This window comes from Macrotis lagotis, chromosome 3 (genome assembly GCF_037893015.1).
Source record: "Macrotis lagotis isolate mMagLag1 chromosome 3, bilby.v1.9.chrom.fasta, whole genome shotgun sequence".
In the NCBI taxonomy this organism is placed as follows: Eukaryota; Metazoa; Chordata; class Mammalia; order Peramelemorphia; family Peramelidae; genus Macrotis; species Macrotis lagotis.
The window spans coordinates 57,547,906-57,566,011 of record NC_133660.1 but is presented as its reverse complement, the minus strand read 5'-3'; the positions used below and the strand labels follow the sequence as shown (position 1 = coordinate 57,566,011).

Below are 18,106 nucleotides of genomic sequence, written 5' to 3'. Positions count from 1 at the left end.
GAAAGATTTGTACATGTGTGTATGTAGCATGACAAAGAGTAGACTTAAGGGGAAACTTGAAAATTGTTAGCAAATGTGTTTGCAAATATTTGAAAGCCTTAAGTTAAGGCCCTAGAGGAGATAAGAACAATGAATGAATCTGAAGAGTCAAATTTTATTTTGATGGCAAGGAAAGTATATAAAATGATAAGAGCTGCCCCAAGATGTAATGAGTTGCCTCTGGAGGTACTGGGCTCCCCTTCACTGGAGGGGATCAGTTCTCCAGGATGCTACAGACCAGAAATTCTTATTTTCTTTTGTTTAAATCACAGACCCATTTTTCAATTTCTTCTGAGTAATGGCTTAAAGCATAAAATAAAATAGGATTATAAAGGAAACCAGTTATGTTGAAATAGAGATGTACTTTATTCCTCATCTAAGTTCACCAACTTTTAATAATCTATATAAGAATCCCCTGTTGTAGAGGAAGGTTCCTGAATAGGTCTGCATTGGAATTGAGGACCACAAAAGCCTCTTTTGATTCTGAGGGTACATTGATGGATCTATGATTTCATCCTTATGGCTTCCATTGATCTAGAACATTGGTGTCAAACTCAAGTGGAAATGGAAGTCCCACTAAACAATATCTAAGAATCTTTGCAGGCTGCACAATGGTCTATTTATTTTGTTCAATATTTCCCAATTATATCTGCATTTGGTTCGTTGCATTTGAAGTGTTGGCAAAGACAGCTGGATGATGAGATGGATAAGATGCCAGATTCATTTACTTCCTAACTTTGTGACCCTGGACAAGTCACACAATCTCCAACTGCCTCTATTTCCTCAACTGTAAAATGAGGAGAATAGCTCCTACCTACTAGGGTTGTCATGAGGATCAACTGAGATAATATTTTAAAGAGCTTAGCAGAGTACCTGGGTCCACAGAATGAGCTTAATTAATGCCTATTCTCTTCCTTTGGCTAGACTGACCTGGAATTACATGAGCTGAAAACATTATGAAAACACAGGCTATTCAAAGCTATGGCTGTAGGAGACAAAAGGGGACAGGGAGGATGTGGGAGTGGGGTTCAAATCAGCTTCCAGAAGAAATGGGAAGTGTAGATTGACAACTGAAAATATTATTCAGGATGAGATGCTTGGTTCTTGGTTCTGACGCATAGACATGTATGATGTTGCAGCTCCTGCCTTTGAACATCCAGGATCCTTTCAACAGGGGCCATTGTTTGACTCTACAAAATCAGGCCTCAAAAGAATAAAAACTGTAATATTTCAATACTTGTGGAGATTCATAGTTTTGTCAGTGTGGCTACTTCCTCCGTTGAATAGGTTAAAAGCATTCACCCTTTAATAGAGCATCTTAACAAGTTTCAAGGGAAAAAAACACATCAGTCGCCAGAAATGAATCTCTTTGAACTTTACTGGACTGGTCCCTGGATGACAGGGGTCCATACGAGACACTAGCTAGGTCCATACTAGGGATTGGCATTGATCCTTTCTTGACCTTACCTTTGAGAATCCAAGGGCACCACTAAGACAAGGTGAAAAGCAGGATCTTAAAGCTAAAAGAAATCAGCACAAACTAAAAATAGAAGATGGTATTTTTTCTGAACTCCATTTGCTGCAAAGTTGTTCAATGCAGATAAGAAAGAAAATTCACTCTGGTGGACAATCTAGATTCATTTGCTGCTACTCAAATGTACACTGGCAACATTTAACCTGTCAGATTTCAAGTCCATGAAGCAGACAGCTTTTATGTTTAAAGTGTCCTTGGGATGTTCCGCTGCGGTTCTTACAAAGCTTCCCTTCCATTATTGCCCTTCACACTCTATGGATCGCAGTCTCTGACCTCGGGCTCGCTGTTGCTCATAGATGACATTTCATTTCCTCTGGGTTCCACGTCTGAAATGCCCGCCCTCCTCACCTCTGCTTCTTCAAAGCTTAGCTCCAGGATTATTTCCCATAGTCCTTTCTCAGCCTTTCCAGTCGCTAGTGCCCCTGACCCTTATCACCAAAATTCCTCTTGTATGCATTTACTTTTTCACTCTGGGGCACTCTCAAGGTCAGGGACTGCTTCAGTTTTGTCTTTGTTAATAATCTGAGTTCTAGCATAGCCGGGTACAGAATACAAATAAATGAATGAAAAAGTGAATATAAAGCATGATACTAGATGCTAGAGATACAAATAAAAAGAGTTAAAATATCCCTGTTCTCAAGAAGCTCACATTTTAAGAGGGGGATACAACCAGTAAGATGGAAAGATCTCATATTTTTTAGGACATAGAGGCAAAGTACATGATTGTACAATTTCTTTAATGTCATTTCTATTGAATATTGAACCGTTCGTTGGTAACAGGGCCTTTGGCAGTGAGAATTCCACCCCTAACCCCACTAAGTCTCTGGCAGCTGGGGCTTCTGAGGCAACCAAGGACTTGGTACCCACACAAGTAGTAGCCAGGTCTCATCTATATATAAAGGGTCCTACTTTGGATGCTGACTGAGGGAGTGGGGGGACTTCTACTTTTGGGGCTTCCCCATCTATTGGTGGCAGTTGATTAGGGGTTCTGGGTGGTACTGATGGTAGGTACCTCTTTCACAGAGGTCACTGCCTTTAGTGATGGCCATGTAGGACAAGAGGGAGCAGGACCACTGGTCTGAGAATGAGGGCTCACTGCTATTCCCAGGATTCTTAAGTAGAGAAGGTGTTTAATAAATTTTCAATAATTGATTCTTCTATTGTTACTTGGATTTTAGGGGCCTGTCCACTTGTTAGACACATTATATGTATCCTTTGGTGTACGGTCACTGAGGTCCTTTCCAACTCTTAAACTCTCTGATTGGGTGACTTGGCAACAAGTCTGAAGTGGGCATTTATGCTCTGGGTTCTTACAGGGTGGATGATCTGTGATATTAACACAGGCACTTTAGATCATATCTAAATTTGCATTCCTTGGAATATGAAATAGAAGGAATGATTCACTGGATTAAATCAAAATGGGATGGGGTGGCTAGGTGGCGTAGTGGATAAAGCACTGGCCTTGGAATCAGGAGTACCTGGGTTCAAATCTGGTCTCAGACACTTAATAATTACCTAGCTGTGTGGCCCTGGGCAAGTCACTTAACCCCATTTGCCTTACAAAAAAAAAATCTAAAAAAAAATAAAAATGGGAAATCTAAAGTCTATGAAGTCTAAAATTATTGAAAATTTTATTTTAGAGTAGAAGTTCTTAACTATGCCCCCCCCCAATCTCCTGGTGGTCATGGTAGTCTGAAGAGGACTGGAGACTCTTCAAAATAATATTTATAATTGAATAAGATAATATATAGGATTACAAAGGAAACAAAACAATTGTAGTTACCAAAATATTTAAAAATCAGTTTCACAGACATCAAGTTAAGAATCATTCTTCCAGAGTATTCTAGAATTTCATGCCTAAACTGGAAAATATGCAAATGATTGTATTGAATAGAGACATTTTGAAACTTTCCTAAAGATTTTCCAATGTTAAAGATACATCCCTTTAAATACCCCTACTACTACTACAATAATAATAATAATAATAATAATAATAATAATAATAATAATAATAATAATAACTGAGAAATACCTGGTAATGAAAGAGTATTCCAATGAGAATCATATGTCATAGGCAAAGGAGAGCAGGAAAACATACCCTGAGCCAGAAGTGAGGAGACTTGAGGTATAGCCCTGTCTATGGTACTAACAAGCTATTGTCACCTGGAAGATACAGGACAAGATCATCATCAACTACCTGACTCTGTGCTCAATTCAAGACTACTTTTGGCAGGATTAACAAAAGATCTCCAACAAGGAAGTGCAAGAAGAGCCCAAAACTTTGGACCACATTCTGGAGCTGGGAAAGCTATTGATTCTCTTTAGTAAAAGAGCTAGAGGTCAGGTGGTGATAAAAAAAATGGAACTCATCATCTTTCCCCCTTAAATGAAACGTGGGCTCTCCTTTCAGCCTAGAATCGAAACTTCAGCTGTCATTCTCACTTAGCTATTTCCTTCCAGTGTGGTTCTGGAGAAGACTTTGATCTTGACTTCTGTTTCCTCATCTGTAAAATGAGAGACTTGGGCTGCTTCATCCAATTCCATGTTTCCTCTCCTTCTAACTCCTGACATTTCTTGGACCAGCTGCCTCCCCATTCTAGCTTATACCGTTCTCAACTTTAACTCAGACTTCATTAGATTTATAGCTTCCTAATGATTCTTTCTGTCTCCATTCCCTCTCTCTCTCTCCAATCCCTCTTTTGCATAGTGATCACAATAACATTCCTCATCAACTCATTAGTATCCTCTTAGCAACTCTTTCAAACTTCTTCATCTTCCTAAATTTTTTGGCTCCCCCCTCAGGCTTCTCAGCTGAGAACCTTGACATTTTACAGAAACAAGAGTCCCTTCTTTCTTCTTCATCTCATCATTCAGGTGCCTTCTGCCACTATCTCCTGTGCCCTGTCTCACATTAAGAGGTGATCTCTTACCTATACAAGTGATCCCATTTTATTGGTCATGTCCACTCTCACTTCAATCTCTCCCTCTCTAATGCCTTATTTCCTACATCTTACAAACATGCCCATTTCCCCCAATCCTCAAGAGATGCTCACATAATCCTTCCATCCCAGAAAACTATTGTTCTATATTGTTGCCTCAGACAAAATGGGACCTGGGAAAGACCTTAGCCCTAAAAAGTTTTCCCACTGCATTTGAAGCTATTTCTAGCTGTTCTGATCTTTATCTTGCTACTGAACCTAGATAACTCTTGAGGAGAGAACAAGATTGGTGATTCTGTAAAGCCCTGCCTCACTTAAGTCAATATATTATCTTCCTGATTGGTCCTCTTTGAGAATGAAGGACAAACATCAATGATATTTTCTAATGTATATTTAATGACCATTTCACTCTCTAGCTCAAAAATATCTAATATTTTCCTGTTGCCTAGGTTAAAATATAACCTCTTTGGGGCGGCTAGGTGGTGCAATGGATAGAGCACCGGCCCTGGAGTCAGGAGTACCTGAGTTCAAACCCAGCTTCAGACACTTAATAATTACCTAGCTGTGTGGCCTTGGGCAAGCCACTTTAACCCCATTGCCTTGCAAAAAAACCTAAAAAAAAAATAACCTCTTTATTAACCCAGCATTCAAAATCTTGCAAATCTGGCTCCAATTCATCTTTACAGTTTTTTTTTTCACATAATTTTCCTTTATGTACTCTCTAATCCAGCCAAATTGGAATTCCCTACTCATTCTGAACTTCCCCATCTGGAAGGTCATTTCTTCTGAGCTTCTTGTATATGAGATCTTCTCTTCTTTCAAGGCCCAGCTCAAGTTTTACCTCTTTCATAAAGTCCTTCTTAACTCTCTCCCAGGACATGCTCTCTCCCTCCTCAGATGTTCCCATCACATCATTTATCATGTATTACACTCATCTGTGTGACAGTGGAATCCTTACTCATAGATATTTTACAGTCATTTTCATTTTCGTCATCTCACTGAACCTTGCACACAAATGTAGCTACTTGATAGACTATCCCACCAGCTAACTCCTAAAAAAGCCATCTGCATTGGATATCACCACTTCTCCATATCCACTTCTAAACTCTGTATTCTTGCTCAAATCAAACTGTACTTTCCAAAGTACAGTTTCCAAGAGATCAATTATCTCTTGATTTCCAAATTTCTTACTTTCCTGTCTTCTAATATTTTACTCCACGGATTCAATGATCCAAAGGGCTTCCATGCTATCTATCGTACAAGACATGGTCTTAACTCTGCATTTTCCTGGCTCTTCCACATGTTTAGGTTACCTGCCCTTCTTATCTCTGCCTTCTGGCTTCCCTGAAATCTCACCCAAAATGCTACCTTAGCCATGAGCCTTTCTATGCTTAAATTCCTAGTCCTTCCCTCTGAAATGATTTCTAATTTATATAATCCTAGTCATTTGTTTGCACACAGATGTTTACTGTCTTCTTCACTGGACTGTCTGGTGCAGTGAATAGAGCACTGAGCCTTGGAGTTAGGAGAACCGGAGTTTGGATCTGGTCTCAGACAACTGACATTAACTAGCTGTGTGACCTTGGGCAAGTCACTTAACCCTGACTGCCTTGCATGGAGGACCATCACCAGTCGTTCTGATTTTTATCTGGCCACTGGACTCAGATGGTCATTCTGATTTTTATCTGGCCACTGGACTCAGATGGTTCTGGAGGAGAAAGTAAGGCTGGTGACCTAGCACCCCTGCCCCACTCAAATCCAGTCATGTGTTTGTCATGGCACCACCTCCCTGAAGTCATGATCTTCTAGAATGAAGGACAAACATCATTATTATTAGACTGTGAGATCTTTTAGGGTAGAGAATAGAGAATACACTTTCTGTGTAACACCCCCATCCCCCTGCCCCCATGCCTAGAATATGGTAGATGTTTAATAAATGCTTACCAACTTGATTTGAAATTTTTTCTCAGATCTTTTCTCAAGGATATTAGCCACTTCTTTTTTTTTATTTTTATTTTTTTAGTTTTTGCAAGGCAAACTGGGGTTAAGTGGTTTGTCCAAGCCGCACAGCTAGGTAATTATTAAGTGTCTGAAGCTGGATTTGAACTTAGGTACTCCTGACTCCAGGGCCCATGCTCTATCCACTGCTCCACCTATCTGCCCCATATTAGCTACTCCTTAAACTTACTTGGATCACCTTTTCCTCCAGGATATTTGCTTTTCTCCCCTGCTTCTCTTTCCACCCACTCCTCAATTTTTTTTCCTGGATTCCCATCTGTGTCAGGTGCATTAATTATGGACATCCTCCAACTGAGCCCCTTTTCCCTCCTATTTATTTGTTTGTTTGTTTGTTTATTTATTTATTAGGTTTTTGCAAGGCAAATGGGGTTAAGTGGCTTGCCCAAGGCCACACAGCTAGGTAATTATTACAGCTAGGTAATTATTAAGTGTCTGAGGCCAGATTTGAACCCAGGTACCCCTGACTCCAGAGCTGGCACTCTATCCACTAAACCACCTAGCTGCCCTTTCTATAATATCTCACTTGGTGATAACAGTGTGTTCTGTGATCACTTCTATGCAAATTATTTCAGTTTTACATATCCATTCATAACATTTCTCTTGAGTCTAGTCTTGCATCAAAACTGTCTTCTGACCTGTCATTTTGAATTGGATATCTCATAGACCTTTTAAACTCAAAATGTCCAAAACAACCTGTCAACTTTTCCTCAAAACCCTATCATCTTCCCAACTTCCCTTTAACTGTTGAAAATTCCAATCTTCCAGTCATACAGATTCTCAACTTTTGCGTCATCCTCAACTTCACTGCCATTTCTACTTCTCCAAAATCTATCATCCACATGCTTCCTTCTCTCCACTTACATGGTCACTACTCTAGTGCAGCAAAAATTCTTGAACTCTTACTTGGATGATTGTATTAGCTTCCTAATTTGTCTTACTCTACTCCACATATTATTTTCCACTAAACTGACAGTTTACTGCCCCCTACCTCCAAGATCAAATAGAAAGTCCTCTTTAGTGTTCCCAGCTTGGGCCTTCCTACTTTAGCATTTGCACACCTTTGCATGGGTCATGTCCAGGACTGGGAATGTGTTCTTTTCTGCCTCTTCCCTGGCTTCCTTAAAGACTCAGGCTCAAGCCCCAAAACTCCCTGGGAAGTCTTTTCCTGGCTTCCCTATTATCTCCTCTATTAGAATGTGAAATCCTTAAAAGTCTGGAATATTTCTGCCAAGTGACCTGGGGCTTAGCAAACATTGCATAAAGACTTTTGACTGACAGTCTCACTACCATGGGAGCCAGCCTCATCATATGGCTTTATCAGCTTAGGACTAATATGCTGTTCAATGGTGAGAATCTGAGGCTGTCCATGTACAATTTGGTTTTACCATTTATTATATAGAGGAAGTCACACAAAATTCTATCAAAATCTCAGACTGAGAAGTTCAGGTTAAATTCTTAACATAAGAAAATAATTTTACTCATAATGCAATCAGAGTCACCATAGTTAGAGAACTAACCTCTGAGTCATAAGACCTAGGTTAAAATCTTGCCTACTGAAACCTAAGACTCTTAAACCTAAATTGTAAAAGAAGATTTGGGAGAGAGAGATTTTCATGGCAATAAAATCACAGGTATGGTTAAAAAAATAATGCACTGTATAGGAAGAAAGATGTTCCTTTACAATGGTCATTACAGTTAATAATCCAAACATTTATGTAACTTTTTATTTACAAAGTATATTTTATAGAGACTCAAAATCAATTCACTAATTCCATATGGAACTAAAGGGGGAAAACTGTCTAATCTGGTGAAAACTCCAGAATTTTAAGCTAATACTAGCTCAATCTGTTTATAACTTTTAAGATCTACAAAGTACTTTATGTATATTATCCTCACAACAACCTTGTGAACTAAGTAACTCTATTAGTATGGTGAATCTCATTCTGCAAATGAGAGCTAGGGTCTCAAACCTGGAAATGTTGGTTGGCATAAGAACTTGTGTTTTATTCCATAGGCAGCAGGAACCCCCCAAGGGCTTTTTAGCAGGGCATACTCAGAGCTGGGCGGCTGTGTGTAGAGAGGGGAGGGTCAGGGCTAAGCCTGGCGGCCAGCCCAGAGCAGGATGCTCACTGATTAGGAGAGCAGAGGCTGCGACCACAAGCCAAATGAGAAGTCTGATAAAGACCCCAACCAGGCTGGGGAGAAATGTGTTATGGAGGTGGAGAGGGGAGACTGAAAGAGTACTTCGCTTCTGAGAAGCTGGGGAAATGGTGGCACCATCAACTAAAAGAGCAATGATGAAGATGCTGTCCTTAAGATGTACTGGTCAGACATCTCGGTGGAAATATTCAGTGGATGCTAAGTGCCTGCCAGTTTTATCAGCATAGAAGAAAGTGCAGACTGGCAACTGTTCTGAAACAGCACTGAGAGTGAGAGGTGAAGTGACCTGCCCAAGGTCACACAGTCAGCAGTGTTTCTCAGGGTGGGACTTGAACCTTAGCTTCATTTCTCAAAGAACAGCTCTCTGGCTCTACAACCTACCACCTATATCTCCTGAGATTTCGTAACTTGAAATGAACTAATCAACATTTTAATAGCTGTTAATCAAGTTTATTAGTTGCACTGATGTTCAATGTAAAGTTTCTAATAAACAGTTTTAAAAAGATCGATGTGTATTTACTTTTTAAGATGCATTTTAGGAGGTCGGGACCATTTATGTTTCAAAACAATTACATGCTAAAAATCTTTAAAACAAATGTGCTTACTATTCTCTAGTTCCCCAAAATGTTATTCATGCTTTCAATTTATTTTACTTGTTTAATTTGGTTAAAGCTCACTACAACTTGGTTTCATCTCATTTTAGCCTTCTAATGTATCATTCACTCTCAGGTCCAGCCTCAAAGGTTTTTCTGGATGCTCTTTATAATAGACATACCATCTCCTGTCTCCATACCTGTCCATAGCATCTGGAATGACCTTCCTGTTCACTTTCACCTCTTGAAATTTCTGGCTTCCTTCAAAGCTCTGATTAAGCATCATTACCTTCTGTAAGACTTCTTTTTTATTTTCTCCTAAAAGCTAATGCCTTCACCTCCAAGGTTACCTAGTATCTTGCATGTGTCAGTGCATATCTAATTATGAACAATTAGTTTTCCTGGGAGAATATAAACTTCTAGGGCAGGAACTTAATCAACATGAATTTATTAAGGATCAGATACTGTGCTGTTAGGGATCCAAATACAAAGAATGAAACAAACCCTTCTTGCAAACTTACATTCTTAAATACTTGATTGATGAGTTTATTTGCATAGCTAATGCTTTCTTCAAAAATAATTCAAAGATAAACTTCAGTATAGGAAATCTTTGGAAATTTTGTATCTAAATTAACAGAATTCTTTTTAATATTGAAAACAACACCCTTGTATTCAAAAGGTTGAGAATAATTGCCTTAGATCCCAGAGTTCCAGTATTTACTCACCTGAGATCCATCTATCCTTAAATTCATTTTTTTAAAGGGGATTAAATAACTTTTTTGGCAATGATACAGTATGCCGTTATCTAATCCAGACTAAATTTAGGTTTTCTTCTGGGTTCCATTCTCCAGATCATTTTTCTCACCTATGGGCAGTAGAATGACTGCAAGAGGTCCTTGAATTCATAAATACAATAAGCATTATTCACTTTGATTTTTCATTTCAACTGCTATCACAGAAAGGAGGAAAGGGAATGTTATTTTAAAAAACTTACACATACTCATACACATATATATATAAAATATATATACATAGACACTATATATATAAAATATACTATCATATGTGTATGTATGTGTGTGTGTGTGTGTGTGTGTGTGTGTGTGTGTGAGAGAGAGAGAGAGAGAGAGAGAGAGAGAGATACACACACATATTTTTGTATCCTCACACTTAAGAGGTCGGGAATCGTTGTCCTAATCAGAATTTCTCTAAGAGTGATCCAGAAGACACTGGAGAGTCCTAAGACCTTTGCACGGGATCTACAGGCCAAAATTATTTTTATAATAATAATAAAATGTTTTAGTTTTGAATATGGAAAACATGTATTGGTTTATTTAGACTGAGCTCTCTGAGGGCAGGGAGCTCTTTTGACTTTTTTTTAAAGGTTCAGTGCTTAGCACACTTAGTAGGTATTAAATAAATGCTTATTGATTATTTGTTTTGAGCAAGGCAATTGGGGTTAAGTGACTTGCCCAGAGGCACAATGCTAAGAAGTATGAGCCACCTAGCTGCCCCATTGATTAATTAAAAGCTGTTTGGAGCAGTGGTCTTCAATAATTCTTAAGAATGTAAAGTCATTTTGAGACCAAAAAGTTTGGGAACTTTAGACTAGCCATAGAAAACAGTTCAAGACTGTATTCTTACCATTAGATTTGACTTTTAACTGGGTGGATTCTAGTTATTTGGGAGGAGTTTTAATAGCCTGAGGGTCATTTCCTTAGAGTTTAGATGTCTCTTACAGGGTCTCTTTGTCCATAATCCCCATTACTCTGAATATATTAGCTGCTCAGATATATAGACATCTCAAGTATCAAAGTTGATATGCAGATAATGGTGTAAAACAAGACAATTAAAAAAATCTTTCTGAAACTGAAAATAGTAACAGAATCCACCAAATTCAAAGATACAGGTTGGAGTCAAATATTTGGAAGGATGCTAGTCTAAGGGATTCCTATATTCCCTTCCACTTCTTAGAAATCATTGATTCTGGCTCCATAATATAGTTAGTTGCATATTAATGAAATATTTACTAAAGGATATAAAAGGGAATGAGTTTCCATTGTAACTATATTCTCAGGTGGCACATTAAAAAAAGGTACTTCAGAAACACAGAATCAAAACAAAAGTTCAAATTATGCACAAATTCAAATAATTTGACAATGGATGGTACTTCTCCCCAGGAAGCAGGAGTAGGTTATCAGTCAGAATTTAAGGTTGATGGTGATGATGAGAATAATTGCTAGCCAAGTATTTTATCATTGATTATTTGGTTAACTGTTTTAGAAGGACCAGTCTGGTGATATTCAGAAAAGTTCATCACCAGATTGGTTTTGAGGGGGAGTAGTGGGGTTTTTCCCCTGGACACTGAAACTTTCAAAGATTGCTGATCAAGTTGTAGTGGGTTCATCTGTGTTAGTGGAAGGGCTAACCACAGATCCTTGAAATACTGAACTAAGTATTTTAAAATAAGAGTTTGCTAGGGAGCTGCCAAATCCATTGGTTCAAACTTCCCTTCCTCTCCTGTTCCATTTACCTTATATCTTGATAGGGAGGGTGACTATACAAGGGAAGGTGAGATACTACAGAGATCCAAACAAAGTATCATGAAGAATCTGGACAGAGTTTCAACCATTAGAGGCAGCTAGGCGGCGCAGTGGATAGGGCAACCATTTGTCATGGGTGTTGTATGGGAGCTACAGTTAGGGGACTGAAGCAATAAACTTTGGGATCCTTTCCAGCTTGGGGATTTGGTGATTCCGGGATTCTGTGCAAGATGGCAACAATCTCATAAGGAGATGTGAATACAATTCTGTCCTTTCACAATTCAAAGGTGATGTGAAGTAGTTGCAGTAGGTTTATACTGTGAAAGGGTATATATCTGCTATAACACTACCTGGGATCAGGGGTCAGGGAAGAGGGGCTGCAGTGAGCCTACGGAGGAGATATTTTCTCTCTACACAATTAACTGGCCTATAAGGAAGATGAAACCAGCAACACTGGCCTCATTAGCACCATGCTCTAGCCAACTGAGCTAACTAACATGCTAATTAGCAAAGAAATACCCAAAAGGCAGGCAGCTGGAGAAAGGAAGAACAAAAGCAAAAGACCTAAATAATAAGTCCTTGAATAATTCAGTGTTGTCTGTACAGACCATGCTACCACACTGGAAGCTACATTTCATGTGGGTAGAGATCAGTGCTCTGAAGGAGAAACCTAGAATCATGTTGTAGTTACTATTATTATCAATATTATCATCAATAATGATCATTTAAAGTTTTTATAGTAGTGACAATTACCAGTACTGTTAATGTTACTACCCATTGTGTTCTTTATAAAGGGCTTTAAATGATTATTACAAGCATTAAATAATCATCATAAAAGAATACAAGGTGGGAAAGTATTTGGTTGAGGAGAAAATATTTTCTTTTCTTGGTCTAGAAATATGAATTCACTGGTTATAAGGTAATTCCAGTGAGGACATTCCTTCTACCAATGCAAATCTATAACTTAATGTGTTAGAGATGCTTATTAACCCAAGGTCTGGGTACGTGTATATATATATATTTTAAATTAAATATTTTGATAAATGCATTTCAATATAATTGGCATTCTTTGTAATCCTATGTATTTTATTTTATGCATTAAAAATATTATTCTGGGAGGCTCCATAGGCTTCCCAGACTTCCAAAAGGGTCCATAACATAAAAAAGTTTAAGAACTCTTGTCTTAGAGAGTTGCCTTGGAACTGAGAAATAAAATGACTTGCCAAGAATCACAGAATTTGTTTGAGTCAGAGATAGGACTTGAACCTAGGTCTTTTTAACTAGAAAACCTGCTTTCCTTCCACTATGCTAGCTGCCTCTCAGATCCAATTAATTATAACTAGTAATAATTATAATTAATATATATTAGTTATAGTTATAATTACTAAAAGCTAGAATTTTTACAGCACTTTAAGTTTTGCAAGGCATAGTACAAATATTGTCTCATTTGATCCTCACAACAATCCTGGGAGATAGGTACTATTTTTATCCCCATTCTGCATGTGAGGAAACAGGAGCAAATAGACTTGCCTGGATCACTTAGCTATTAAGTGTCTGAGGCAGGATCTGAACTCAGAAGTTCCCGATTCTATTATTCACCTAGCTGTTTCTAATAATTCATATTTATATAGAACTGGAATAGTAATAGTAGATGGGAAAAGAGCAAATAAATGTGAATAACATAGGTGGTCGTTAGATAAAAAAAACTCATTGTTTTGAAGATGTTTATGATTGCCACATAATTTTAGAGCCTATTACCACCCCCAATGAAAAAATAAAAAAGACTATGGGAGGGGCATCAAACCAAGTAGTCTACTGTTGCCCCTGGCACTCAACACAAACAGATACTGAAAACAGGAGCTCAAATATCCTTCAAGTGTCACACAACAGTACAAAATTTCAGAGTGGAAGGGAATCCTAGATTTATTCCCATCTCACTCCCCACCATTTTCTAGATGAGGAAGCTGAGGCTTAGTCAGGTTAGATCCACTGAATCTTGAGGCAGCACTGGGCTTCTCCCATTATCCCCTGCACCATCACAGTAAATTTTCTAGGTTCTCCAATTGGATTAAGAAAATATATATATTTTTTAGGTTAAGGTTTGAAACTAGCCCAGAGTTACTACAAAGGAAAGTGTTAACACTCACGTTCTTGGAATGGCATATACCCATTCAATCAGATTTCCCTCCACTTCTGTAAGATGATCAAGAGAAGGTTAAGAATAAAACCTAAGCAGTTAGATGTGTTGACTGTCTAGTTCTGTAAGAACATTTACATGGTCACGTCCCTCTTTAGAGTACAGGAGGGTGTAGAGAGAAGGAAGCCCTTGAAGCTTTCAGGAAACTTCATTCAAAAAATAGACCAGTCCTCACCTCTGATAACCACAGGACAGAGCTGATGCCCACTGTTTTCTCTAATCAAAGAGCATCTGACTTCATTTATCTCCAGCTACCTAATTTGCTATAAATAGTAGAAAGACAGTTGTGGTCATCAAGTTGTTAACACAGTTGGAACAAAGTTTAGCTACCCTTGATAACCTTAGAAAATCTTGTTTGGATCAAAGATCTGGACCTGGAAGTGACCTCAGAGGCTAGGGAATCCAAGCCCCTCCTTTTATAAATGAGGGAACTGAGGCTCAGGCAGGGTAAATGACTTGCCCAAAGGTCACAGAGCTAAGTCACTTTACCTTATGGTTTCCTCATCCGTAAAATGAACTGGAGAAGGAAATGGCTAAACTACTTCAGGATCTATGCCAAGAAAGCCCCCAAATGGGGTCACAAAGAGTTGGACACCACTGAAATGACTGAAGAAGAACAAAATAATAGTGAGGAGGTGATTGAGAATTTTAAACCATGAAACTCTTCTGGATGTTAATGCATACATACATTTATAAAATGAAAAAATATTTATAAGTTGAGAATGGTTAAATTAGTGTTTAAAATCTTCTTCTGAGTCTCTTTAATTCACTTTAGACAGTGAATGTGCTGATGGAGAACTGATGCTGAGCAAGATGAGCAGAACCAGAAGAACACTGTACACCCTAACAGCAATATGGGGGTGATGATCAATCTTGATCGACTTGCTCATTCCATCAGTGCAACAATCAGGGACAATTTGGGGGTTTCTGTGATGGAGATTACCACCTATATCCAGAGAAAGAATTGTGGAGTTTAAACAAAGACCAAAGACTATTACCTTTAACTTAGGGAAAAAACCTGTTATCTTAATATATAATTTTGCTATCTCTTATACTTCATGTTTCTTCCTTAAGGATATGATTTCTCTCTCATCACATTCAACTTAGATCAAGGTATACCATGGAAACAATATAAAGACTAGCAGACTGCCTTTTGTGGGGGGTGGGGAGGGAAGCAAGATTGGGGAAAAAATGGAAAAACTCAAGATAAAATCTTTCTAAAAAAACAATGTGCTGATGTGTGTAAACACAATAGAGGGCGCTAAGGATTAAATCTGGGGTAATCATTTCTTACATTGTGGTTTATGTTTAGAAGGAACTAAATGATGTGGAAAGTGTTCAGCCTGTTTTTCCTTATCTTTCTCCTCTTGAAAAAAAAAAAAATAAAAACAGCAACCCAAAGTTGTTGTGGGTTCTCTCCCCCTCTCTCTTTCCTCTTTTAAATTGTTTCTCTCTCATCAACTAAATGGCTCTGGTCTGATGGTAAGCACCCATAATTCATGTGTCATTGTGGGATGCAGCATCATCATTTGCAAGATAATCCAGACACTGGTACCCAGAATTCTGTAACAACGTGCCTAGTATGCTATGGGGAGCTTGACATACACGAAGGAGCTTAGGAACAAACCATCAGCTAACCACCGTCACATGCTCTAGATTCAGAAGGCAGTTATTCTCACCTTGTTTGGTGTTGACATCTGATGGGATGTGGGAAGGATGCGATCCTGGTGAAAAGTGCTCGTCGCTGTAAGTGATGAGTGGAGTGAGAGGATGGACTGCGTGAGATGGCTGCACCACGGGCACTTTATTGGACTGCAAAGTCAAAACAGGAACAACCGTTAATACTCCTGACATCCCTTCCTCCCCGCCTTCAATCACTCTGAGGTGATGTCCTAATAATCATACCTATATCTAATGCCTTGGCAGCTCAGTCATCTGATGATCTGCACAGGCTTTAGGAATGGACAATATGTCACCCACCTTTGTTCAATAACCACTGAGGCCTCTTGGGTAAAGCAAAAGACATAACTTAAAAAAAAATCAAAACCGTTTTTAAGATATCCTCTATGTCATGTCTGCTATTTTTTCATTGCTATTATTTCATATATTCTAAAGCAATACTTGAGTATCTTACATTTGTATCCTTGAAATAATCAAATTGAGTAATTTCAGTAGTTGAATATATAATAAAACATATTTTAAATTTATATTATATAGAAAATGTTGATTGTTGAATATATAATAAAATGATAATAACTGATATTAATATTGCAATTAAATAGGTGATAGGATTTACTTAGTCTTCCACTGGACAAAAATTCAGTTTAACTCATACTTTTTTAACTCATTCAAAACTATTCAGTATTTTAGAATGTTTAAAAATCACCTTAATACCACCCTTTTTAAAAAAGCTTTAAAGCTTGCTTAATTCAATCTGTCTCCCATCTCCCTCTTCCTTAGCTTCCTTTCTTCATTCTGTAAGCCATGCAGGCAAGACTGGACATCCACCAGCAAGTCAAACTATGTAGGAAATCCACCTGTCAACATGAAATTTTCATTGCCATAACTCTTATGAACTCTACTTTCAGAAAAGCCTTTGAAAAAATACCAATCTAATTTGTAATCTTCAAACTAGGTAGCAGCATATCTTTTAAGAAATATGTAAACATCTTCATTTAGGATCCAATAATTTGGACTCTGATAATTCTGCCTGGGATGTGCTCTCTAGTCATGTAAACATGATTGCAAGGGCATGTTTAACTTACTTAAGGGAATAAACTGTTTAAAAGAAGTTTAGCACATAAAATATTGCATGCAAATATAGTTGCTGATTAAAAGTGAGTCTTATTCATTATAACAGCCAAGGTGAAATTCTAGACATCCTTAAGTAATTACTGAGTAAATGTGTGAACTTGAAATATCAAAACTTCACTTATTTAAAATATTCCTTAATTCAGACATTTTGCCAGTTCAGACTGGCCTTTCCTACAATTAGTCTGGAGTGGCTTAGGCCTCACTGTAATGCAAACTAAATGATGGGTGAAGTCTCTTTCCTTCCAGACAAATGCTAACTAAATTAAGTACAGGAGGCAGACTTGCCCAGTTTGTCCTCTTTATGCATAAGAATGCATACTTGGGAGTCATGCCTCTGAAGCATGTTTATGTCTGTGTCACACTAGCTATACTATAACACACTCTAATTTTGCATTTGATGCTTTCTACAAATTAGGTGTAATGTTAAGAGGTGCCATGGATGAAACATGCATGACTACCCTGAGGAAAAATAGGGGCAATTATCCTAGTAATACTTAATTCACTTTTACACCCTATCATTACAACCTCTACCCAATAGGGTTGAGGAGAGGGAAGGGGAAAATACAGTGTGTGTGTGTGTGTGTGTGTGTGTGTGAGAGAGAGAGAGAGAGAGAGAGAGAGAGAGAGAGAGAGAGAATGTGTTTTTTTAGACAATAATACAATTTGCATAGTCCCTCTTCCCTCCTATTTTATAATTATCGGCTCTTCTCTAATAGCAGGACTCTACTAGTTATGCCCTCGGCATATATTAGAGAGAGCACCATTATCAAAGCCACCCCATAATTCTCCATATACCTCAGTATAGCTTATTTATATGCAGAAGAGGTTAAAAAATGTTTCAGTGTTTTTCAAGTGCTAATGATACAATTCACCAAATACACAGAATGAGCTATTAAACACCAGGAATTAAGGACTGTGGAAATGGGGCATTCATATGAGAAAAATCTTATTAAAATGGAAGCCTACACTGTTCTTGATATCCAAATACTGATGCAAAATGGATTATGTTTCAAAAGAATTGCAGCGAATAATAAAGTCTGCCCAGAGTTCAAGTTCAGGAAAAAACAATGTGCTTGTAATACAATGGGTCATGATAATGTCATGGGTACCTATGAAACTTAATCAAAGAAGAAAGCAATATATATATATATATATATATATATATATATATATATATATATGTGTGTGTGTGTGTGTGTGTGTGTGTGCATATATGTATATGTTTCCAGTTATATGTATATATGTATGTATATCTACAAACACAAGAG

At 37.9% G+C, this 18,106-nt stretch overlaps 1 protein-coding gene across 1 annotated transcript in view; it reads right to left on the bottom strand.

The window, feature by feature from the left end:
- The window catches only part of LEF1 (lymphoid enhancer binding factor 1), a 163,327-nt gene that overhangs the window by 44,709 nt on the left and 100,512 nt on the right, over positions 1–18,106 (bottom strand). Inside the window, 1 exon segment of the mRNA XM_074228738.1 lies at positions 15,704–15,836. Coding sequence (XP_074084839.1) covers positions 15,704–15,836 — 133 coding nt within the window.